Source organism: Maylandia zebra, linkage group LG10 (assembly GCF_041146795.1).
Source record: "Maylandia zebra isolate NMK-2024a linkage group LG10, Mzebra_GT3a, whole genome shotgun sequence".
NCBI classification, from domain to species: Eukaryota; Metazoa; Chordata; class Actinopteri; order Cichliformes; family Cichlidae; genus Maylandia; species Maylandia zebra.
This window is the reverse complement of record NC_135176.1, coordinates 19,581,057-19,604,609: the sequence shown is the minus strand read 5'-3', so window position 1 is coordinate 19,604,609 and position 23,553 is coordinate 19,581,057. Positions and strand designations below refer to the sequence as shown.

General features: G+C 40.8%; 3 protein-coding genes across 3 annotated transcripts; 1 reads left to right on the top strand and 2 right to left on the bottom strand.

Annotated features, from left to right (window-relative positions):
• Window positions 1-310: 310 nt before the first annotated feature.
• Window positions 311-12,536, bottom strand: aifm5 (apoptosis inducing factor mitochondria associated 5). Its single transcript, XM_004550232.4, has 19 exons — window positions 12,244-12,536; window positions 12,063-12,153; window positions 10,548-10,657; window positions 10,212-10,321; window positions 10,085-10,129; window positions 9,189-9,270; window positions 8,810-8,922; window positions 8,637-8,723; window positions 8,375-8,466; window positions 7,769-7,899; window positions 5,854-5,969; window positions 5,688-5,759; window positions 4,846-4,909; window positions 4,509-4,585; window positions 4,280-4,397; window positions 3,733-3,831; window positions 3,443-3,518; window positions 3,239-3,343; window positions 311-1,803 (listed from the first exon to the last, which is right to left on the bottom strand). The coding sequence occupies exons 1-19, from the start codon at window positions 12,257-12,259 to the stop codon at window positions 1,770-1,772; spliced, it is 1,638 nt and encodes a 545-aa protein (XP_004550289.1). The 5' UTR covers window positions 12,260-12,536; the 3' UTR covers window positions 311-1,769.
• A 749-nt stretch (window positions 12,537-13,285) lies between these two features.
• On the top strand, window positions 13,286-16,573 carry LOC101475935 (TLC domain-containing protein 2-like). The gene is made up of 5 exons (XM_076888796.1): window positions 13,286-13,415; window positions 13,509-13,584; window positions 13,728-13,810; window positions 15,461-15,666; window positions 16,190-16,573. The coding sequence occupies exons 1-5, from the start codon at window positions 13,353-13,355 to the stop codon at window positions 16,386-16,388; spliced, it is 627 nt and encodes a 208-aa protein (XP_076744911.1). The 5' UTR covers window positions 13,286-13,352; the 3' UTR covers window positions 16,389-16,573.
• Window positions 16,574-16,652: 79 nt separating this feature from the next.
• On the bottom strand, window positions 16,653-23,399 carry LOC101476229 (F-box only protein 40). Its single transcript, XM_004550231.4, has 6 exons — window positions 23,190-23,399; window positions 21,450-22,616; window positions 19,889-20,175; window positions 19,588-19,719; window positions 17,877-18,216; window positions 16,653-17,134 (listed from the first exon to the last, which is right to left on the bottom strand). The coding sequence occupies exons 1-6, from the start codon at window positions 23,190-23,192 to the stop codon at window positions 16,916-16,918; spliced, it is 2,148 nt and encodes a 715-aa protein (XP_004550288.3). The 5' UTR covers window positions 23,193-23,399; the 3' UTR covers window positions 16,653-16,915.
• Window positions 23,400-23,553: the final 154 nt, after the last annotated feature.

Sequence of the window (23,553 nt, the reverse complement as noted above, 5' to 3'; positions counted from 1 at the left end):
GTCACCACATAACTCGAAATCACTTCATGTGTGGATGCAGCTTAAGGCTCTTTGTGCTATAGATCTTTTACTGTCTCTAAGATGTTTGATGAGCAAATGCAGTAACATACAACATCTTAAATGTCCTTCAAATCGCATAAAGAATTAAGTGTAATTATAGGTGTACATTTATGAAGTGGGACAGATTACTTCCTGTTTCTGTCCACTCTGTGTAGGAACACTACCACTGGTGGACAATAGATGTCAGAACAGTCCCTCTCTGAGTGAATCATATGTTCTCATGAGTCACTAAATACAACAGAGACCAAACTGATATGCCTGAGTTTTTTTTTAATTCAAAGTTGAAAACAAGACAAAAATGTTTAAATGACAAGTACTTCACTTTTATTCTTACTCTTGGCATCAAGAATCACTTTGAAATGATAACAACGCTGTTACTAACAAGAGGGCTGATGATGCTCATCAATGTGTCTTCTTCTTGTCACCTCAAGAAAACAAATCTAATAATGTTCTTATACCGAGGATATCATAGATTACTCGTTGTTACAGAGTGACTGGGTTCCTGTGAATTTACAGCATTATACTGTAAATGCATTGTACATACAGAAATTAGGTAACTTGAATATCACAGGAGTCAGTCATCTCCTGTGCAATGAAATACACCTGCTCTATCCATAATTCTCTGTAAAATTAGCCATTTTCCCCCTGCATCACCAGAGCTTGATTTTCATTGTATTTAGGTTTGCACAATTAGCCAATTTTTATTTCTCTTACATAAGATAAGAGCTTCAATTTTATTAAAATGGCAAGCAACAAGTTTCAATTCAAATGCTAATAAAAAAAAACTGTTTAGCCTGCCCTTTGCAAAGAAAAAAAAAACTAAATCTTTGACAGGCAACATTAGTACAGAGAGAAAAAAAAGCCATTACCACCTACTACCACCTAAAATATCACTACTGGTACTACTAACTGGATCTGGCCCTGAAAGGTCCTGGGTGAACTGAGGCATCCTGCTGAGAGCGAACAGTAAAAGCTGAGGTGTGAATTAAAGATAGCAGCAGAGCGATTGAGGCGGGGGGAGAGAGAGAAACGCAGCATTTCTGTTGTGCAGTGCTTTTGTTCGTTGTTTGCTGCAGGCCTATTGTTTGCTGTTGGTGTATTTTGTTACCATTGCCTGTTTCAGCATCTCTGTTTCAAAGAGCTGAACACTGCTGCCTCTGTTTTCCTAATCCCCCCCCCAACTCACTGACCGGACCACGAACGCGGATGTAGTGGGCATTAAGGTCACTTATGTTTTTCCAGCTGCCCCATCCAAGTAAAAGTGAGCTTTAAATACTAACAGCAGAGAACATACTGAGGCATCTTAAACAGCGATGTCTCTGGACTGTTACTGAAACACTCCTGGAGACATAAATCCATGAAATAAAATAAAAAATCTGTTAAATTAATGACAAAAAAATTAGATTTAAAAAAGAAGACCTATAAGCTGCATCTTTTTGAGGTATCTGTTGTTGACATTTGGACTCCCCCTCACATGAGCACTGAATGCATGGTATGCACTTCCACACAGCCCGTATTAGATGCTGAGCTGTTACTGCAGCTTTCACTGTGTTTGGTGCTCCTTCCCTCCGCAAGTGAAGTTTGTCTCTTCCGACTGAAAAGTTTCAATCCACATTTCCAAACTCCCCCTGGTCCTTTTTGTGAGCCGTGCTGAAGAAGAGACATACGGAGAAACGAACATTGGACAGACGAGTGTAAGGAGCTGAATATCAGGACAGCTGCAGCCAGCTCAGGTCGTCTGATCTGTCAGAGAGAGAAAAAATATTTCAAAAAATGCTTTTATGTAGATTTCCACTTATCTTGTGTAATTCTGCCTCCATTCACCAGCACGGTGAATTTTAAATCAATCACCATGCGATGTGCTGACTTTCAGCTTTAATTCAAGATGTTTAACAAAAGTATTGCAATAGATACATCCATTTTTAAAACCTTTTTTATACAAAGCTCCCTTTTTTTCAGAAAGTTAATTGGACAGATGACTGTCAGGTGCTTATATGACCTTGAAGGTCTGTTCTCTTGCTATTCATTCAGAAATTAAGCAGAAACAACGTCTTCCTGGAAGTCCCAATATGAGGTCCAGAGAGATACCAAAGCAAGTGAGCGAGTGAGTCATCATTAGATTGAAAAACCAAAAAAAATTAGGAGTGGCTGAATGACCATTCTAGCTCATTCTTAAAACTGTAAGTGCAGGATGATGGAGGCTATGTAAAGCAACTTCACAACATTCAGCATTTAAAAGTCAAGAATACTCTTCAGGAGGTATCATTGTTATGGTCAACAATCAAGAGATGCCTTCAAGAATGGAAACACAGCGCGTTTGCAACAAGCAGGTCAGATCAGACTTTACCAGAAAACATGCAAAGAGAAGATGCAGCTCTAATATAATGTTTGGACAGATGAAACCAAGATTAACTTGAAACATGGTGACAGCGTTAGGGCATGGGCATGTATGGCTGCCAGATCATCTGTTTATTGATGATGTGACTGCTGCTAGAAGTAGCAGGGTCTCAGGAAACATTTTTTCTGAGTGTTAAACAGGATATGCTGTATTTTGAAATTAAGATGCTCCTAGCTAACAAGTGTGTTCCATATTTCTTAGTCAGAAATGCACCTCATTCATCATGTTTGGTTTCAAAACAAGATGATATCATGGGCAAAAAAGACACTGACCTATGCAGGGACGTCTCTAATGATGCCATGAAAAACTGTTTTCAAATTTTAGTGATCTGAGATTTTTACAAAGCCTATGAAAAGTTTGATTGAGCCCATGTGAGAAGCATTCATGTTCTACCCAGATCCCAGGCATCACCAGAGACAAAAGTATTTGTTTAGTTAGAACTTGTCTGAATCTCTTTTGAATGCTACGTGTAATAAAGGCCAGCTTGAAACAAGGCAATGGCTTGATTATCCGAACAATGTCTGGACATCATGTCTCAAAACAGCTTTGAAGTCATGTTCCTGACCACCTGTGGTGTCTAACTTAAACAATGAAACTCTGTTAGATCTTTTTTTGGACTCCACCAACCTCTAGGTAAGAAACATGGCTCATTTTTCACAAAAATAAATCTCTCTACATTGTCTCTCTGGAGTCATATTGTTCAGATTCAGTTTGACTAAAATAATCAGAAGATGGGAATATAGAAACAAAGTGTAAAACAAACTGAACGATTTTACATACTGGGCCTCGTCTTTTGTGATGACTTTTCCTGTTGCGAGTCTCTCAGCTACTGCCGACACTGCTGGATCAAAGTTCAGGCCAGCTGCTGCTATGACCTCCTCATCCCTACAGGGAAAAAAACATTCCAAACATACACATCTGGGTATTTATTTAATGGTTACATTTTTTCTATCACAGTTGAATACAGTTTTAACAACAACTTACTTAATGTACAATGCGAGGAACTTCCTGTCCTCAAACTGTCCTTTTATCACGAGCTCAGTGTATCCCTCCCCATAGCCTGCACACAGCCAAAGCAAACATTCAACAATGGCATGCAGAAACATATGAAATCTATCACAGAGGGTTTATCTACAGTGTTTTCAGGCAGTAAAATAAACAGTTTGGATGGCAAAGACTGAAAAGAAAGATGTAATAACGTCACATGAATAATGATAATAAGACACCTGATTTTTTGTGTGCCAGTAAATATTTACGTGTGTGTGTATACCCACCTGTGTATCGGATGGTCTTACCCACAAGGACAGTCCAGTAGAAAGGGACTGAGTTCAGTTCAGTTGTTTTGTTTAGCATGTTCAGAGCTACTATTCTCCCTTAACACACACACAAAAAAGTTTAACATGTAAATGACATATATGGGATTTTACCCTGTAACACCCAGTGTATCATATTTTATACATGAGTTTTTGAGACCATGAATCAATAGCACCATAAATTTTTAAGCAATAGCAAAAATTATACAAATTAAAATGTATATATGCAAATTGATATTTAATTTGTTATTGTTTGTATTCATCAGAATGCTTAGTAAACACTCCAGCCTGAAGGAGAGAGCAAAGGTAAGGTTGACAGTGTTGATGTCAGTTTTGGAGCTTTAAGTAATATAAATTGACCCAGAATTCTCGTGAATTTAGTCCCGCTTCCCATAGATGACATTTTAACAGCTTTTGTGCTTCCCATGGTAAATGTCAAACATTGATTTTGTGCATCAAAGTCTCTTTGTGAAACTTTCCAGTTAAGTCTATATGTTTCCTGCTTCACCCTGTGCTTGTGCCATCTGCCAGTGTCCAATGTTAATCATCCTGTTTTTAGCAATGGCCAGTGGGAACATGGCCAGATCACCACCACAGAAGACATCGGGGACATTGGTGTGCATGTACTGCAGGAGGGATACACACAGAGAACTGATGATCAATGTTCCAAAGCACAAGTTTGGGGAAAAAGTACAAGTCAGGCTTATGTGCTGTAGATAATCGGGTGAACCGCTGACCTTGTCGACCTTTACAAAGTTTTTTGAGGTCATCTGTATTTTACTGTCCTTTAGGTACTCTGAGTTCGGCATGGTGCCTAATGGAGGAAAAATAGGAGCAGTTAATCAGGTCATTTCACTCAGTTATTTGTATACAATTTCAACAAGTCATTTAACATTAACATCAGACATATTTACAATATGCTGGCAACAGTAATTTAAGTGAATATATACATATATTCCTTCGGGATTAATAAAGTATTCTGATTCTGATTCTGATTCTGATTATAAAAGCTTTCAAGAATTCTGTGTTGCTTAATAAAAGACTCATAAAAGACTCTGATATGTTTCCACTTACCAATACCTACAATCAAAACTTCAGCTGGGATAACTTTTCCACTTTTCAGCACAACCTCCTTCACCTTGAGGAATAAAACAGAATGTGACAGGAAGAACTCAGTGTTAGTATTTTTTTTTTCATTACTGAAGATAAAACTGCTGATATTCTTATCTAAAACTAGGCGTCACAATCCTGGGCCATTTGACCCAGCCTTTTGAGTCTTAATATATTTTGATGTTTATGGTTTATGTTTAAGTTCATTAGCTTATCTAAGTTCATTTCTTTTTTGCCTATGATGCCCTGTTATAGTTCATTGTTTATTAGATTTCCCTTGTGTCTTCATGCCTCTGTTTAAGTTTCCGTCGCTCTTCATGCGTTTCATGTCTGCATCTCATTATGTTTCTCGTTTTATTTTGAAGAGGTTTGGTGTCCCGTGTTCGTTGTGTTTAGTTTCACTTCCCCTGTGGCATCAATATGTTTATTCTAATCAGCTGTCACCCATGTGTTTCCACTTCCCCTGATCACCTCCAGTGTGCATTTTGTGTGTTTTCATTGATTCCTTGTCAGGTCATCTGTTGAGTTCTCGTCATGCCTCCATGTTTCCAGGTTTTTGTCATGTTCAAGGTTTTGTTCTTTGTCTGTTGTGTTTAGCATTTAGTTTTTCCCAGTTTAGTTCTAGTTTCGCCTCAGTGTGCATCTGCCTTTTGTTTTGTACCTTTTCCCAACCTCAAATAAACGGCTCGCCTTTTGTTATATTATAGTTTTGTTCCAAGTGTCTGCATTTGGGTCCTCTTTCTCCATCCACATGTTCTGCCAGTGCAAATCGTGACACTGGAATGAAGTTTATCTCCTCACTTTACCTTGCCATTCACACCTCGGATCTCTGTCACGCTATCATTCATGTAGAATTTCACATTTCTCTCAATCAGCATCTACAGAAACAAGAGTGAACAACAAACAGGTAAGCTGGAGATGAACTACTGTCAGGGAATAACACATACATCTCAATCTCTTCATCTTTCTTACCGTCATGGTGAGTTTGCCGATTTCAGGACCTAATGTATTTTGGTACGGCATTTCACTGCTGCCTATCACTGTGATACTGGAGGCTTTGTCTGTCAAGTAAGATGCCACCTCCATGCCTGAAAGCAACATGTAATTGTAGGTGCTGGAGCGAATATCAGTGTGAATAATATATTTTACTTAATATTTGACATATGATGCGAACAAAAAGACAAAGAAAAAAAGAGAAAAATAAAGCTAAAAGATGTTGATGCTGTAAACTAAATTTTTTTTTTTCCTCTCTTTTGTAGGCTTTTGGGTCTATATAAAAATAGGGAAGAAAGGAAAAAAGGAAGTTTTCACAGTTAAAGCACATAATTCCACTAGCTTTGTTTTCTACACAAATCCAGGCAATACAAATGTGCACATAGTAACTATAGTAGAGCTGGGCGATATAAGATTTTTTCATATCACGATATGTTTTTTTCATTTCAGGCGATAACGATATATATCACGATATAAGCCAAATAACTATATTTGTAAGATTTAAATGTGCCGTTGCTCACAAGTAAAATGTGAAATAATCAGCAGCTTGTTTTGATTTAAATATTTATTTCCCATAGTAAGTTCAACAGGGTAGATGTACTTAAGGAACATGAGACTTTTTCAGATAAATAAAGGCAAATATTGCAAACTACACAAAAGGCAGCCGCTAAAGCGTTTAAGTTCCAAAATAGAACAAACGAAACAGACGACTAAATTGTCAATTCCACTTAGAAACAAAATATTAATTCTAAAAATAAATCTTAGTTTGTTTTACAGAAGAACAGACAAAACTGACTAACTTTTGTCAATATCAAATAAACTGAGAACTAAAAGGAAATTCTCAATCTCTCCTTGTTGTATAGCTGAGCTTTTCAAACTGTTTTAACAGTTACTTTAGTCTGACAAAAGCCGAATGACGAATTAGAGCTTCCAGTCAGAGATTGAGCATGCACCGGTTTATTGTATTTCCAGACTTGCTTTCGGCACAATTTACAGTGCGCGCTACTCTGTTTTTTGTCAGACTTGAAATAGCCGAAATACCGTCACACTACGGAGCTTCTATGGCTCTTCCGTACAACAATCTCTCCGGTGTTCTGACAAAACGTCCTACTTTGGCAAAACGTCCTACCGTAAGTAGTTTATGCACATTTCTGCTGTCATAGTAATTCCAGCACAAATGTAAGTAGGTATGACAGTTTGCCACTTAACTTTGCCTATCAGAGTATGCTTGTAGCTCACATTCATAAAGCCAGGATGGTTTGCCACTTCATTTTACCCATTAAAGTATGCTTGTAGGTCACATTCAGAAAGGTAGCATGGTTTGACACGTATTTATACCCGTCAGAGTATGTTTCTAGCTCTTATTAACAAAGGTAAGATGATTTGCCACTGAATTCTAGCTGTAAAATTATGCTTCTAGCTTATATTCACAAAGGTAGGACGCCACTGAATTTCGTGTTGTGCGCATGCGTAGAAACAACAGGTAGGATGGTTTGTCAGGTAGGATGGATTCCCAGAACACCTGCATTGGAACCATCATCTGTTTTCTCTTCGGTAACCTTCGGTCACGCTCTCGGTTGATTTTTCTCTAGTCAGCACACTCATTTCCTCCATTACCCGGGCGGCACGGCAGCTGGCTGCTTTCCAAAACAAATACACATGTGCGGCTTGGCACTTGTGCTGTACGTAACAAGTCACGTGACGTGACGCTGCGGCTGTGATTGGTTCGGCTCTGCGCTAGTTAATTTGGATTGGCTGTTCCTCTTTTTTTTTTAAGAGGACAAGAGAGATGAGGCCTATCACAATAGTTTAACTTTTCTATCGAGAAAAAGTTATTTCGCAATACATATAGTTATCGTTCTATCGCCCAGCTCTAAACCATAGTAATCAGTACCAACAAATGAGGTTCCCACGAGGACAACATCGGAGCCCGTACAGGCTGCGTGGATTTGCCGGGCGTCCTCTGGCGTCTCCAACATCTTGATATTCCCCAAGTTCATGCCAGGAACATCCAGACCCTTTGCTCTAAAGGACAGGGATCAGAAGCAACTCACTCTGTTGTAAAGTAAAGTGGATGCTCCATGATCCTTTTACAGATTTTTTGAAACGACTAATTATATCTCAAAGCGGTAAATTTTCTCGTTTTAAACTTTTGATGTGTTTTCTATCTTCTACTGTGGGTTTATGAGATTTGCCGACCTCTGCATGCTGTTTTAGGTACCTTTTATGCAGCAACCCAGCTTTTTCAGAAAAGGTGGTGTTACTCTGAGACTCAGCTTAATAAAGTCTCCTTAGTTTTATCGTAAAAGTGAATTATAATATTTTTCTTATTTAAACTTTTCCATCAAATGTGCAGACTTAAAAATATATAATAAAACTGAGAGGACACTAACAATAATATTTTAGTTGGGGAATAATTGATGCCTGCCTGAGGCCAGAGAAGGTGTTTGTGCTGGAGCCAAGTATGTGTTTGTACACATATTTGTGAGGTTGTCTGTACCTGCAGCCAGTTGAAATGAGGAGTTGGTCGTAGCTCTGGACTGAACCATCATCAAATGTGACCGTCTTCTTGTCTGTGTCCACGGAAAGCGCCTGCAAACACATCAGCAACCAGTTTCAAAGCATGACTCAATCACATAGATAGCAAGTCATTCCCACATGTGTTGCTGTCCGGATGAAGATTTACCTCAAGGTCACAATGTCTATGAGATAAAACACAGATGCAAGCACATGCAGGATGTTGTCATACAGGAAGTACTCACTTCTTTCCTGAGCCACACCTCTATGTCATACTGATGGAAAAACTCCATCCTCCTCATCAGGATGCTGTCGCTCTCCACGTTCATCACCTGTGAAATCAGCGAAACTCCAGTGAAGTGAAGAAAATTCATAGAGACTTTCATGTGTTTGTGTCGAGTTATTCGCTGTGCTGAACCTTGCTGAGACGTGTTTTGTCGTAAGGTAGAAGGTCTTCTCTGGTCACCATGATGATCCTGCCACCAAAGTTTTCCTGCCGCAGCGTCTCAGCACAACTGAGTGAAGCGGCTCCTACACTTACACAAAACAACACACACACACACGCAAAGGAAGCAAATCAGAGGCAACACAGTCTAATACCTGCACGTATCCATGTACAGCATACATATACTTTTTTTGCAGGATCAGAGAAGCGGCTCATTTTCCTGACACATTTACTCAAATCCCAAGGCAAAATTGTTACATTTACTTATTTGTTGAGAGGACATGGTGGAAGATGCCAGTTAAGTGCCCTATTGAAGCCACACAACCACACACACATATTGGTCCACACTCACCTCCTCCCAGCAGCAGAACAGTGTGAGTAACTCCTGGGACTGCAGTGCCCATACGCTTTATCCTTTTCTCCTGCCTGAGAGTCTGAATCATGGATCAAACACGTGGTCAGGTCATCAGTAGGTACCAACAGTGATATTTACAAACAGAAAATTATTTCAGTTGCCTAAAAATACACTCACGGTTGCTTTCTTAGGTTCAAATCAAATCAGCCAGTCACATGAGACAGCCCTTCAGTGCATTTGTTCACTGCAACTTTCAGCTACAAACCAGTTTACAAAAATGTGAATCAAAATAAAGCATAAGAGTTTGTGTCAGTGATGAACTAAAAAGATAAAACTTTATATTTTAATGATTTTTAAGGGGAAAATGTGCTCAGTATGAATTTATTGACACGTCACACTTAAGAAAAGCAGGGAAATTCCACTCTGTAGCATCCTATTTTTTTAAAAACAACAAAATGATAAGTGTTTGGGGCCCAACTGTTTTCGTTTTTAAAGCAATATGCTCCCCATTTTTGATTAATCTGTGTTTTCAACTGCAAAGGTCCTCTTTTGTTAAGTTTTGTAATGTGCTAACTGTTTCAGTGGGTCACAGATTTGGGTTGCAGAAGTACCAGGAGTCTGCTATGTTGAAGTCAGGTCATCAACTGGTGTTTATCGCCTCCACCATAAAAATCCAGGTTCTCCCTCCAACAGTTACTCCCTGGCAATAATTTCAGCCTCTCTTTCCTGTAGCTGGGTTTTAACTAGTGTTCATGAATGCAGCGGGGAGCTGTGTTCAGTGACAAAGGTTTTCAGAATTAGTTGTGTATGGCCTTCTTTCCTCGCTGAAGAGATCGATACCAGGAGATTAAAATGGCCTCATATTACTAAAACAGAAAAGGTAACCTACTTACCTTTTTATTTATGGACACATACACTTTGCTGTTTTGAATATGGACCTTCAAAAGAGAAAATAAAAACATTTAAACAACAGCAAATGTGCTCATAAGCTTTGTATCAATCTGTCTCTCCGGTTCATACTTTGTGGCAAGGTAGACAGTCGATGCCGGGGTATTCCTCGAGATCGCCTGTGTGGACATTGAAACAGGAGCCGTGCCACGGGCAGCGCACTCTGTTCCCCGAAATAAAACCTGAACACACAAAGATGCGCACAAGAAAAATACAAGATGAAGACAAATTATTAAAACATAAGAAACACATATGAAGCTCAGACCAGTCTGATACCTTACAGTGTGCACAGACAAGATAAATTTCCTTAAATGACACTTTTCTGCCCACACAAGCACCCAGACTTGACTCAAGACTGAAATACATCTATGTCACAGAAATTCCTCTTCAGACTTCCTGTCTTCATACCTTTGCTAAGTGGAGCGCCGTAGTGTGTACACTGGTTCCCAATGGCGCTGTATTTACCCCCACTGCGCGTCAGCAGCACACCGTGATGTCCGACTTCAACTTCCATCATCCTGAGATAACAGACACACACACACACACACACACAGAGAGAGAGAGAGGTTTTTAATTTTTTAGAATAAGATAAATTTCATTGTTTGTACATCTAAGCTTGTTTAACACTTCAACTTGGTCTTTTCCTCCAGCCGTGGAAGCGTCGTGTCTGCAGGGATGGCTTTATCTGGACTGAAAAAAATATTTTTTTAAGTAAAATGCACCTGAAATGTATAAAATCAAAGGTTTATGTATTAAAATAATTCATCATTAATGGGTATAAACTGAATGCACACCTATCAAGTAAGTTAGTTGACCAGATTAGATTAAATGTAATGTTTTAGATTGAATTTATACAACAAAATTATGCACAAAAATTTACATGTAATCAAATTACATAAAGTTACCATTTTGGGCATAAATATTTTTTGAATACTTTGGGCTTTTTTATTTTTAAAAAAAAGTGCCCGATGAAAACTGTAGTCTGTGGGCCATCAACCTTTTGCTGATTCTGAAGTGTGGTGTGCCAGAAAAAGTCTGAAAACCAGAGCTTCAGTTCAGCCAGAGACAAGGTGGTCGTGTTATCCTCCTTATAAACTGTACTCACTTTGTTGATGCCTTACCCCTCCCCTGTTCCCGCAGAGGCTGTATTTTTTGATAAAACTGCAACCTTGGGGAGTTTTTGACGGGGTACAATCAATGACAAGGCCTCCTGGTAGTATTTTCACTAAAACTGTCGTAGTATTGTTGGGTTTTAGACAGGTTCAATAGCCCCAGTGTCTCTGGCTCGTGTTTATGAGGCTGGTATTCACTGTCTGATCTACAGTTTTGACCAGATGGCACAGACATATATTCACTCCGGAGCTTTCATCTACTGGGACCCCCACTGTCATTTAGACCCCACAGAGTGTCTAAATAATCTAAATAAAGGGGGTTTTGTGGTCAAATGCGTTTTACACTGTGAGGTACATACAGCTCAGCCCCAAGGAAAATTCCCCTTTCTGTCAAAGAAAAGAAGGTTATGAGATGTCTTAATTTAAGAAAAAGAGAGGCCAAGAAATGTTGCTTTAGCAAAGAAAGAAATCTCTGAGCAAGACTCTTTGAGCTTAAATTGTAAGAAATAAATGTGGAAAATAACAAAAAAAAAGTCTAATTTCTCAGACTGACCAGTAATAATAGAAAAAAGGGTTTATTCACAGAAATTAACCATTTTTGTGAGGACAAAAAACAACAACAAAAACGAAATAGATTGGACTCTTTGCCGGGCCGTTTCTGGTCCCTGTCCCTTTTGTTTGACATCCCTGCTATAAATCATTCAAGTGTTTTAGATGTCACACTGAGACCAGTTTAAAATTTATAGCAATAACTGTTTATGTGGTTAAAACACAAAGGCATATGTTTGCAGGTTCCCCATCCCCTCCTTACTGTCCATCCTGCAGGTCTGACTCCAGACAAACCACCTCTGTCAGCTCCTCTGATGGGTTCTCTGAATCAGAGTCCGTGAGCTCTCCGCGGGCTGCCCAAACACATTATAAATAAATAAATGAGTCATCAAATGAATGATCATCAGTTTACTTTCAGACACCACTCTGCTGAGGCTACTCACACGGCTTGGTCGACATCTCTGTGATTCAGCTGTAAGAGCTCGCAGACACCAAGGCGAACCCCAGGGACATTAAAGGTTATTCAGACGCTCAGGTGGAAACAATTTGAGTCCTGCGTCACTTTGCTTTCCTCTCAGCAGATGAACAATGGGAGTCCATTTCCAAGGGAACCAGTCCATCCCCAACCTGCATCCCAGTTGGTCCAGTGAAAAGTAGATGATTTGGCTCTAATCACCCTGGAAAGTGTCTTCGGTGAGGCAGTGAGCGGAGAGTTTGGGCACTGTGGCGGCTCATGTTCAGCCGCCGTATTGTCGCAGAGAAAGGAGACCCTGCTCTTTTGTTTTTTTACAACGGCAGCACAGAGAAAGGCTGACGAGGCTGAACGCTGAATGGAGGGGCGACAAAGCAACACTTACTCAACCACAGGTGGTTATAATTCACTCTAAAGCAGAAACACTGAAGTCAGGCACTGTGGTCACATTCACACATGAGGCTGCACGTCTATCAGATTTTCGCCCATATGTGCCACAAGGAATTTCATTAAGAACATCCGGTGCAAACATCAAGTTTGCCATCAACTCGGCTTTCACAAAACGTTTCTTTTTTTAACATTGTTGAGATCACAGTTGTTGGAAAACTTGGCGTGTGTGTACATATGTGTGTGGGGCTAGTAGAGCTGCTGAACTGTTCAGCAGACCTAACAGTACTGCTGAAAAGATGTCATAAAGATGAAGCGAAAGTGAGTTATGAAAGCCAGGGTTGTTGTCCTTGAGAGGCAATCGTACCATTATGTGTCCACGGCCCTTTACTATCAGCTATGAGTTTATCACTTGGTGTGCGTGATGTGCGTTAGAGGGCAGAGACTAGAAACAATATATGATATATAACAGTGACCTCACAGTGACACAAGCGTCTCATGCTCTCTTTTCATGAAGCGTGTTTCCACTGAGGTATGCACTGGACATGCGTGAGGTGAACTCCGCTCAACTATTGTTATGGATTTGAAATCAACACTTCTTCTCACTGGAGGCTCTGCCGGCTCTTTCAAACTGCTCAATGCAGTCATCAGAGTCCTGCCAACACCGCAGCCGGCACAGAGGAAAGCCTGGAAATGGAGGAATGTCAGCACGTCGTTAGCTCACAGCTGCCTGACAGGAGCGGGGGCTGTTTTATGGTTCGTAGAGGCGCGCAGCAGTCAGGGTAGTGTGGACGTTTGTTTTCTACTCGTGTGATATTCACTCTTCCTGTGGGCTCTCTCGCCCTGCAGCTTTTACCGTCACCCTCAGATGATGGAGGACCTGATCTCCTTTTGCTCCCTGCACTCCCACAGTCTTTATCCACAGGTGATGCCCACACAAACACACGCACACACACACACATGCAAATGTGTATACATTGAATTTCAAAAAATAACTTGATAGCAGTTTAATACTTTAGCATTGTTTAAATACATTAGCCTGCACGCATATTTCTACCTCTCCTCCAGGGTATTTTATCCACGACTTCCTAGATATGGCCTTGAACCAGCCCTTCAAACAGTCCTGGGAGCTACTCCTCCACCACTCTTTGGTAATGACCTTTGTGGGTCTAATGCTTGGGTGTGTTTTTGCTAACACAGTGTGAAAACATGAACCAACATACACTTTTTGTAACGGGAACACATCAGTTTATTTTACACAAAAACAGGGAATAATAATCCATCTATCTCAGTTAATAAGATACTTAAGATACTTCTCTCTTGTCCTTACAAATGTAAGTGAAAATTATGACCTCATAAGAGATCATAATGAGCTGCTTTTTGTTTTGTTTTTTACATTTTTGAATATGGAGGTAGAGTGATGCAGCTATTCACAGGATAGGATTTGATAGGATTTTTTGGACAAGACCCTGCGGAGTTGAGATGCTGGTGGGGGTGAAGATGAAACCTGAGTTCAGTGAAGTGAAGATGAGAGATGAGTCTGAAAAGAGATCACAGATTTAAACAACGCAGAGTGGAGGCTGATCGCCTCAAAGAAGCCAGGCAAGAAGAAAGTAGTAATGAAGAATATAACGATGTCAGTATTGAGATTGACAGCAGGGGAAAGTGGCAGTAATGAAATGAACAGACTAGCAGCCGAAGAGCCAGGAAAGCAGGCAGATGAGTGATTACAGATCTTCCTTATTGAACTTTCACATAAGCTTAATTTCTGTCATCCATTTAAAATACGGGATCTGAGTACTGTTTCATCTCCTGAGTGTGTAATCTAAGAACACAAGCACAAAGTTGAGTCAGTCTGGTGATAGCACTCATCCCATATCCGGGTGATAACGACGAGGTCAGTGAGCGAAACCTCAGTCGTGCTGCTCTATGCTGTGATTTTACTGTCAGCGCATACAGCAGACCTGCTTTCAGGCAGCACATGTTGTGTCATGGTGCGTTTGCTCCTGACTGTGCTGCTAAGTATCTCTATGCAGGTTCTACTTTATCCAAAGACACAGCGAGTTATTTATTTTTACGTGGCGAACAGTTAATCCTGCACAAGCCTTTCTGATCAAAGTTCAAGGTTCAAGTTTTATATGTTTGCGTCCAGTTTTCTCAGAGTGGGTCACCACATTCCTGAGGTTACCCAACAGTATATTCTCCTTCATCAAGTTTGGCTTGTTTTTAATTTATCCAGATACTTAATTCATTAAATTCATGCAAAAAAAAAAATCTCACAGAATGTTTAGTTACATAACTCTTTTACCAAACTTTATTTACAGCGATTTATTAACATTTTAAACTCTCTTCTGTTGTCATTCTGTTATTTCCTGCGGTATTATTTTCAATAGTGGGAGGGCAGCAGCGTCGCCTCTCAGCACGCATCAATAACAGCCAATATAAAACTGATAATTATGAGATCAATCAGCAGAGCCATCAGCTGGTGTGTGCTGGCACAGATCAGCTGATCTCAGGGGACGTGTGGAGCTTGACAACCTGAAATTCATCCTCCAAATACTAATGATGGTGTGTAAAAATTCATTCATAAAAATTCATAATTATTAAAGGCTATAAAGCCTTTAATAATCATGGTCCAGCAGGTTTCTATATATCACTTACTGACATTCATTTCTGGGTGGTCTGAAATTAGCTAATTCACATTTTCCATGATTAAAACTTGTGATTTTTGCATGATTAACGTGTAAATAAAGTGTTGTATTGCTGTCTCTTTGCATGTGCTGTTTTAACATTTCTCTCAGGTGATCTCATGCTTCGGTTTGGCTGTGACGTCCCGCCTCTATCTGGGTTTTGCAGCGGTGTCTCTGCTGGTAGAGATCAACTCTGTTTTCCTTCATCTCAGACAGCTCCTCATCCTCTCAGGACGGAGGAACAAGCCAGGCACTGAACTCACCGCCCCTCAGCCCTCTCTCGCCTACAGCATCACCAGCTGGCTCAACGTGGGAACGTAGGTGGTTCAGGAATTCTTTTTAGCAGGAAGAAATGATCTTTTTATGCGAGGTGGGAAAAGATCATAAAGCACCTTTTTAAAAGCATTTTGAAGCATTTTTGAATATGTTACATCAAATAAATGTTAATATTATGCAAACTTAGCCTGAGTAAAGCCTCGTTAATTTTTTTTAATGATGGCTTCATTTATTAAGGAGAGGAAAAAGCTAATTCCCCCGAAACCTAATAATTGGTTGTGTAACCAGAATTGTTGAGCTTAAAGTTGTGAGGCCTCCAGGAAACCATCTGCGCTCTACTTTTACTTCTTTAATCTGTTTCCTGAAAGGCCTGTTTTGTGTTTATCTGCCTGAAACTGTTGTCCAATAATCACAGATGTGCCAGTTTTATCCCAGCTGCTCCCACATCAATATCTCAGATACTGTGCAAGATACTGAATCCCAAGCTTTCACTATCTGGGCCTTGCATGGTGACTTTAGTGTAGACTGGTATCTGTCAGCTTGTTTCTTCTGTTTCATCTGCAGGTTTCTGGTGTTTCGTGCCTGCACGCTGGGCTGGATGAGCCGCTGGCTGGCCCGTCACAGTGAACACATTCCTCGTTATGTCCTGATGATGGGGGCCGCCGGCCTGAGTCTCATCTCCACCATGAACGTGGCGATGTTTTATAAAATGTTTAAAGCGGATATCCTCAAAAACATGCGCAATGCCACTGAGAACCACTAGGGGGAAGCAGAGCTGTGTTACTCCTGCACAAGTGACTTGAATCCGTTTTCTACCTCATCACGTGGTTAACGCTGCACTTGCAATTCATTTTCTAAGCAAATATGTTTTGTTTACAGGCGTAACACAAAATAAAATAAAATAAAATGTGGATGCATAAGATAAAGTGTTTGGTGATACTATTTAGTCATGAAATCCCTCTCATTTCAGTTTATAACCATTTGCAAAGCATCTGTGAAAAAGAAACGTGTGAATAAAAACAGCAGATATCTGTACCTTGATTTATTTATTTATAATTAAAATGAACTTCAGTGCTCTTCTGACATCATTTTTAAATATATGTAGTTTCTAAGATTCAGTTCAACATGTGACCCCAAAACTTATCTCTGTAAGCATTAATTTTATATTTATTGTGATTTTTCTCCTGTAATTTTAAAGTGAACTGCAGTGGCAGGAGATATAGGAATAGAAGGAGGGGGAAAAGAAGTTAACATGCAATAAAACCCCAAACCAGACCAGTTTACAGTGAACTACATCATGATTCTCTTCTGCTGGAACATGGTAACCAGAGTGGGAGGTTTGCAGCTTGTGTTGGGCTGGATTTCTTCTCGCATGCGTGGCAGGTAAATCTTCTCCGTCCTGGACTCCCTCTCATAATAACGACACACCTTTAGATGCTCTGAGATAGGCGGCACATCCTGAAAGCACCACGTATCCACCGGAGAGAACAAGGTACTGAACTGCCAGACCTGCAGTGATGAACAGCGATGGAGATGCAACTAAATATAAGGTCCTGACTGCAAAAGTGGGATATCTCACATTTTATTTCACATTAAATCTTTCAGTGCTTTGATTGTCCAGAATGGTCACTATTACAGTAGTCTAAAAAATGAGGTGATTTGCAGGCCTCTGCTTTTTCAAACTGGGAAACCATTCAATCTGTCATTTTTATTTATTCTGAAGTTGCTTCAATTATATTTAGATAAGGGTGCTCTTTAGGGTGAAGTCAATATTTCTAATATAATCTGCTCCAAGTGGTCACAGCATGAATTATGTGATTCATGAAGTCAGAAAAAAAGACTCATGATTACAAAGATGTTAAATTGCATTCATTCACTGACTTTTTGCTGTGAAATGTTGCATGCGATTACTTCTTTGGCCTTCAACAATTAAACAGCCTGGTAAGAAACGTCAGCGTTGTGTTTTCTAAACTAAATGTAGCATCACTTGATTACTATCAAGGCAACCCTGCTACATGATGACAACAAGATCAACAATCATCTGGTTTCTTGTGCCTCCAGCTCAAAGCCAAACTTGCACTCGTCCCTCATATCTTCCTTCTTTTATGCTGTATTCTTGCCTTTATTTCTAATATTTACTTTTAATCTTAATTGCCCCTTGGGGATAAATAAAGTCTTTCTGATTCTGATAAACATGAAATATCTCGCATTATGTCTACTGTGAGTCCTGTTAGCGTGGCTCCAATCTTACCCTCTGCTTCACCCTCCACTTGGCTCCTCCATGAGAGTAGGTTTTCCTCTCCCAGCGGAGGGTGACCATCCCTCTCTCCTGCAGCTGAGAGGAGCACACCTGCCTCATGAGGTGGGACACCATAGCCAGCTGGGACAGGGAAAAGCTGTCCAGGAAACTGGCCACGTGGCACAGCACTTCGTAGGGAAGAGAGGTCAGCGAGTCGTCCGCTCCTCCTGCTCGACTGCCTCTCTTCCTCCAAGCAAAGCTGGTGGAGGCATCCGTGCTCCTGGATGTCTGGGAAGTGTCACCCAGGCAAACAGAGGTGGTGGGAATCAGGCTGAAGCAGCCTAGATCATCGCTGAAAGTACAGACGAAACTGTGGTCTTTGAAAGAGTATTGGATTTTTATTTGCAGAGGATTAAAATGCTTTGACTCTGATCTGAGTTATAGATTGTTAAAATAAAAGTTATAGTAGCTTTAAGGTTAATTTATGCATCATATTTGTTATTTTCACAACAGTGTGATGTTAAAAGTGTGACTTGTGATGAAATAAAAGATTAACTGAAGTTCTGAAGCGTTGTTCAGTTTGATGCTTTCAATTTTACAGCCCAAAACCAAAATCAGGGACACCTTGCAAGCAATGAAATATAAGAGTGAAGCATTAAGAGCTAAACTTACAGATAGTGTATTTGTGTGCTTGTAGAAGCTACAAACATCCAAAAAGGAGAAAATATTACTCAAGGAGGCCAAAACATGACAGCTGTGTTCTGCATCTGCAGGATATGTGAACAGATAACTATGTGCAAAATGTTTAACTAGTCAGTTTGATAGTGTGTTTCTGCTGCCCTCAAGTGGTTACAAATAGTTGTTGCAGATTTACACGATTCACTTTGACATAAAGAGAAGTGTGGAAAAAAAAATCTACACGCGCCACGATTCAGCAGCTCAGATTCAGAAGCATCTTTAGCAGCAATAACGTGAAGTAATCATTTTCTGCAAGACTTTATGAGACTTTGATATCACTGTGCAGAAATCTTTGCCCACTCTTGTTTACAATGTTGTGTCATGGAGGTTTGTGGGCGCACGGTTATGCACGGCTCTCTTAAGTTCCCACCACAGCATTTGAATCAGTTTTTGGACGGGGTCATTGCAAAAGTACTTTCTTTCCCTGTACTTGAGATCATTGCCCTGTTGCATGACCCAGGCTCACATTTGACTCTTGAATACTTTGATATGGTTTTGTTTGTTCAAGTCAGTGGCTGCAGTGCACTCAGGTCATTTGGCTACAAAATAAGCGCAAACCATCACTCCTCCACCACCGTGCTTTAAAGTTAGTTTGAGGTGTTTGTGCTCACATGTTGCTTAGTTTCTGCCAAACCTCCACTGTGGTCTCATCTGTACAAAGGACGTAATTAGTAAATGTACTTCACTGTTGCTCGCAAATGTTTTTCAGATTATTGCAGTTACTCTCTGCCCAGCACTAAAGTTTACACAGGAGTCTATGCACTCCTGTGTAAACTTTCTTTATCACATGACTGTATAAAGAGCTTTTTTATTTTCTACACAACTCTGAATTGATTTTTTTTTATTGTTTATAAAGCTCAGAAAGTGAATTAGAAATGTAACTGGGACACAGTGCAGTTAGAATGTGTACCCTGTACCCCTCTAACACGCTTCAGCTCACAGTTAAATTTGTTTACATTTCGATGAACTCTGTGATTTCTCTCACTTGTAGCTGATGGTGGCTTCGTGTGTGGAGGGCTGAAATCTCCTCTGGCTGTAGCTGCATCCCAAGTAAGCGAGCGGGCATCTCTGCTCGAACCATCCGTTTACACACATCTGGATATCACTGTGGACGTTCCTGCACACGACAGAACATTTTTTATTAGAAATAGATCACTTTGCTCTCACAGTATCAGATGGGGTTTAGAGCATCATTCTGAGTCAGTGACTGCTTTGTGTATTTCTTGTTCAGGTCTTAATCTCTTTAAACGATGCAAAACCTAAATATTTAAGAAAAAACAACTCACTTGTAATGTTTGCCATATTCTCTGCGCTGGAAGGTGTGTCCACAGAGGAAGGTGAAGGCAGAGCTGGCCTTGTGATGTCGGCTGGTGACGCTCTCCACCTGCAGCTGAAGGTGCAGCTCAAGCGGTTTGACAGCCGTCAGGTCGGCCAGCGAAGTGTTTCTCCGGAAAGGAGCCGACAGAAAGCTGTAGGTCTGCGTGCCTTCGTCTGTTAACAGACCGTCTGTGGACACGCTTTCTGCAATGAGGTGACCCCTCAGCTCCTTCTCCAGGGAGCACAGCAGAGAGGCCTGAGCAGCCAATCAAACAACAGAGCAATATTTCATCGGGGAGCTTCGTAGCTGGTGAGCATTAAACAACAACGAAAGCAAAAACGACTCTCATTTATTAAACATATGACAAATATGACAGAAAACGTCATCAGTAAACAGTAACACTTGTTTGTTTACTCCGTACTTTGAGAAAACATGAATATTTGTTCTCTGCACATTTTGTTCCATTGGCTTGTGATGCTCCAGGATTTAAAATACAGTCTAAGAAGGTACAAGAAAGATATATTCCTGCTCAAGAACATGAAAGAAGTTTTTTCACTCACACTGTCGGCTTATAAAATGTAAAAAGAAATTAAAAGCCCTAAAAAACAACAACAACAACAAAAAAAAAAACCCAACAGTTCTTTCTGATATTGTCCTGCAGCAAAGCCACACTCTCCTCTTAGATAACCAACTTAAGTGGTTTATTTTATAATTTTTGCATGTGTCCCAGCACTAAAACCTACCGAAGAAAGTAAAAATGAAAATAGACATACATTTTTGTAAATGACCTGAAAGAACTTCAGTAACTTTGTCTTCTCGCTTCAAACTTATTACCATTCACCTTCATCAGCTAAACTCTGTTTTCATCAGGGTGTCAGCTATAACCATCATGCTTTATATGTTTTACAATCATATTATTCCTGGCTTTTAAATCTCTTTTAATATTATTATTGTTGCATTTTGTTGTAAGGTGACCTTACAATTCAGGACAATGATTCAGCTCTATGAGGTTGCTGAATCATTTATAATGTTTAATTACTTTGACATACACGTCTTAGGACTGTGGATGGGAGCGCAGGAAGAACTAATGCACATGGAAAGTCTTAAAATCATTATGAGTAATGCAAAAGGAGGTATTGAGTCTGTGGAAATCCTTTACTGGACTTGTCTACAGAGCTTTTCAGCCATTCTGAATTCATGGGTCACCTCTCTAACAAAACTACAAAATGCACAGCATTAGCAACTATCTCGTGAAACAGAATGCAACATATATTCCTCTGGGGTCAATAGAGACTGAAAACTATAAAGCTAAAAGCAAGTAAGCAATCAAGCAAAACATTAAGACACACCTTTAAAACAATAAGCAGCTGTCTGCTGATAGGTCTGAATGCATGAATGAATCTGAATGAATCAGTGCTGTGTTCACTGCTTGTTTCTGCTGTACCTTAGTGACTTTTTTAAAGCCTTTGCAGGTCTAAAAGGACAATTTTACAAAAAGTCTACAAGGAGGTTCAATTTCTTTGCCTCACCTGAACTTCCTCCCACACTGGCATTGCCTCTAGTGCCACCCCCAGGTCACTGGTATCCACAGCTTTGCTCTCTCTTTTGTAAAAACCTGGGTTGCGGATGCGGCTCTGCTTGGCAGAAAAGCTGGTCGGGACTTTGAAAGTGCGCACAGTGATGATCTTCATTGGCTCCAGGCGCTCATATGTAAACTTCTTCTTGTTCAGAGTGCTGGTCAGCAGTTTGCAGGTGTTTGATGATGTTGCACCTCCACAGGTATCTGCTTTATCTTCTTCCGTAACGGTGCTCAAGCCTTTCCCCCTCCCTTTAGCCAGTCCCCGTCCCCTTCCTGCCACAGCTGTCCCCTCAGTTTCCCTGCATCCACCCATCTCCATGCTGAACATTCGCTCCCAGGCGCTGTAATTTTCAAGATGATCAGCCTCTATTCCTGATGCCCTTGCAAGAGCCTCTCTTTCTTCCTGTGTAAGCCCCTGCTCATATTCGACCCGAACCTCTTCCTCCTCATCTTCTTCTTCTTCTTTGTCATCAGGGGTATTATCATTCAAATTGTACGTGTTAAAAGAGGCCCAGGCGAGCTCACTGGCTTGTTTTGCAGCTGCCCTTTCTGCTGCCTCCTTCTCCAACATGGCCTTTTTCTTCCTCTCCTTTTCCTTCCTTCTCTCCTCCTCCATCCTCCTTTCCTTCCTCTCCTCCTCCTCCACACACTGGATCAGCTCTGGGAACAGTTTCTTCATCTTCATGGAGTGAAAGAGGCGGTCCTGGTCTTTCAGAGCCAAGGCCAGGTCCAGACACCTTCCCTGCGCTCTTTCTCTGAGCAGGTTTTCATGCAGCTCCATGTTTGGGAAGGAGTGGGCGTCATTGGCTGGCCAGCGGTTCCACTCCATGGAGCAGCACACCACGCTGGCCGGGCACACCTGGAGGTGAGCTGCCCGTGAAGAGCGAGGCAATTGGATCGGGCAGCCGTACTCAGCGTTGATGCAGGGCACCCTCACATTAGGGCAGAGCAGCAGGTGATCCTCTTCTTTGCACAGGTGGAAGAGAGCGCCACAGAGCAGACGGCAGGGGATGACTGCGCAGCACACAGAGGCCTCTACCCGAGCCCTGCAGCGGCGGCTGTAGCAGGAATCACAGTGGATGTGGTGGCGCACCTTGGAGGCCCGAGAACGGTGACTCTGATTTGAATGAGAAAATAAACAGGAGGAGCCAGCCGTGTAAGAATGATGACTTACTCAAAAAGCAACACAAGACATTAAAACACAACTCATTAAAGCTGAAATATGTAGAAGAATTAGGTGAAGAAGGAGTCAATGTCGCACGTTCTGTTTCTAACCTGACTTTCTTTCTGCACATCGTGTTGGCTGCTACATTGACTGACTATCCCGTCTTGAGCTACGAAGTGATATCATAGAAAAATCTGTGCTGTTGCACAATCATACTGGACATGCTTTTGCATGTTGGATGCCCAAGAACGATCACTCTGATTTGGAAAAACTAAGAGAGACCAGACTGATTTTTCAGGAGGTCTTACTAAGCCAGCTTCTTTTGTCAATTTTTAAAAGTAGAAACAATAGATGTATAACAAGACAGGTTTAAAAAGGATTTCGGCAAACAACATATGTGTTCAATGGAGAGATGACAAACATAACACACCTCATGTGACAAATGTAAAGCTGCTGAAGGAAAAACAACCAACAGCGTTTTGAAATTTTTGGGGGGATCTGACGACTGCAAAAATGAAATCATACCATTTTTTCAGATCCTCTGGTGCCAGGTCTCTGAAGCTGCAGGTCTGCCCTGCGAACAGAAAGGAAACTGTTAATCAGACTGAGCCCAGTGCATGTAAATGGACAATCAGAGGATATCAGCAGAATCCTGTGGCGTAAGATTCAAAGAGGGTTTGAGGTTTGAAAGGAGAGAAAGTCCTCGCACTCCTTCTGGTACTTTTAAAGACCAAGTGTTTCCATGTGTGTCTGTTATGTGTGTTTGTGTGTTATAAATAGAGCTCAGCACTGACTGAGAAATCTTATACGGGTGGTCAGAGACATGGTTTGGGTTACTGGTCGTCTCAGACACTTGCATCAGAAATCTGCCTACTTTCATTCTGCGCGC